Source organism: Cystoisospora suis (assembly GCF_002600585.1).
Source record: "Cystoisospora suis strain Wien I chromosome Unknown contig_6667, whole genome shotgun sequence".
In the NCBI taxonomy this organism is placed as follows: domain Eukaryota; phylum Apicomplexa; class Conoidasida; order Eucoccidiorida; family Sarcocystidae; genus Cystoisospora; species Cystoisospora suis.
In genome coordinates, this window is record NW_027159454.1 from 10,709 (window position 1) to 10,908 (window position 200).

The 200-nt window shown below is 47.5% G+C and overlaps 1 protein-coding gene across 1 annotated transcript in view; it reads left to right on the plus strand.

Moving 5' to 3' along the window:
- The window catches only part of CSUI_010104 (glucose inhibited division protein a subfamily protein), a 9,565-nt gene that overhangs the window by 1,954 nt on the left and 7,411 nt on the right, over positions 1-200 (plus strand). The window contains exon 2 of the mRNA XM_068070209.1: positions 38-120. Within this exon, the coding sequence (XP_067917815.1) occupies positions 38-120 (83 nt within the window). The remainder of the gene's footprint in view (positions 1-37; positions 121-200) is intronic.

The following is a 200-nucleotide window of genomic DNA, read 5'->3' on the forward strand; positions in this document are numbered from 1 at the left end:
CTTCTTCCTCGTCATCTTCTCTTTTTTCTTCCTTCAGAGCATGCCCTGCAACAGCTGCCTGGAGATCTTCTCGCTGTCATGCTATCACACTCTCTTCTCCCTCCTTCGACTCTTGTCCTTGTAAGACGTCTCCAAGAATCACCCCTTCTTCATCTCCAGCTCTTTCTCCAAGTTCTCTTTTCGTAGCGGATCATTCTACA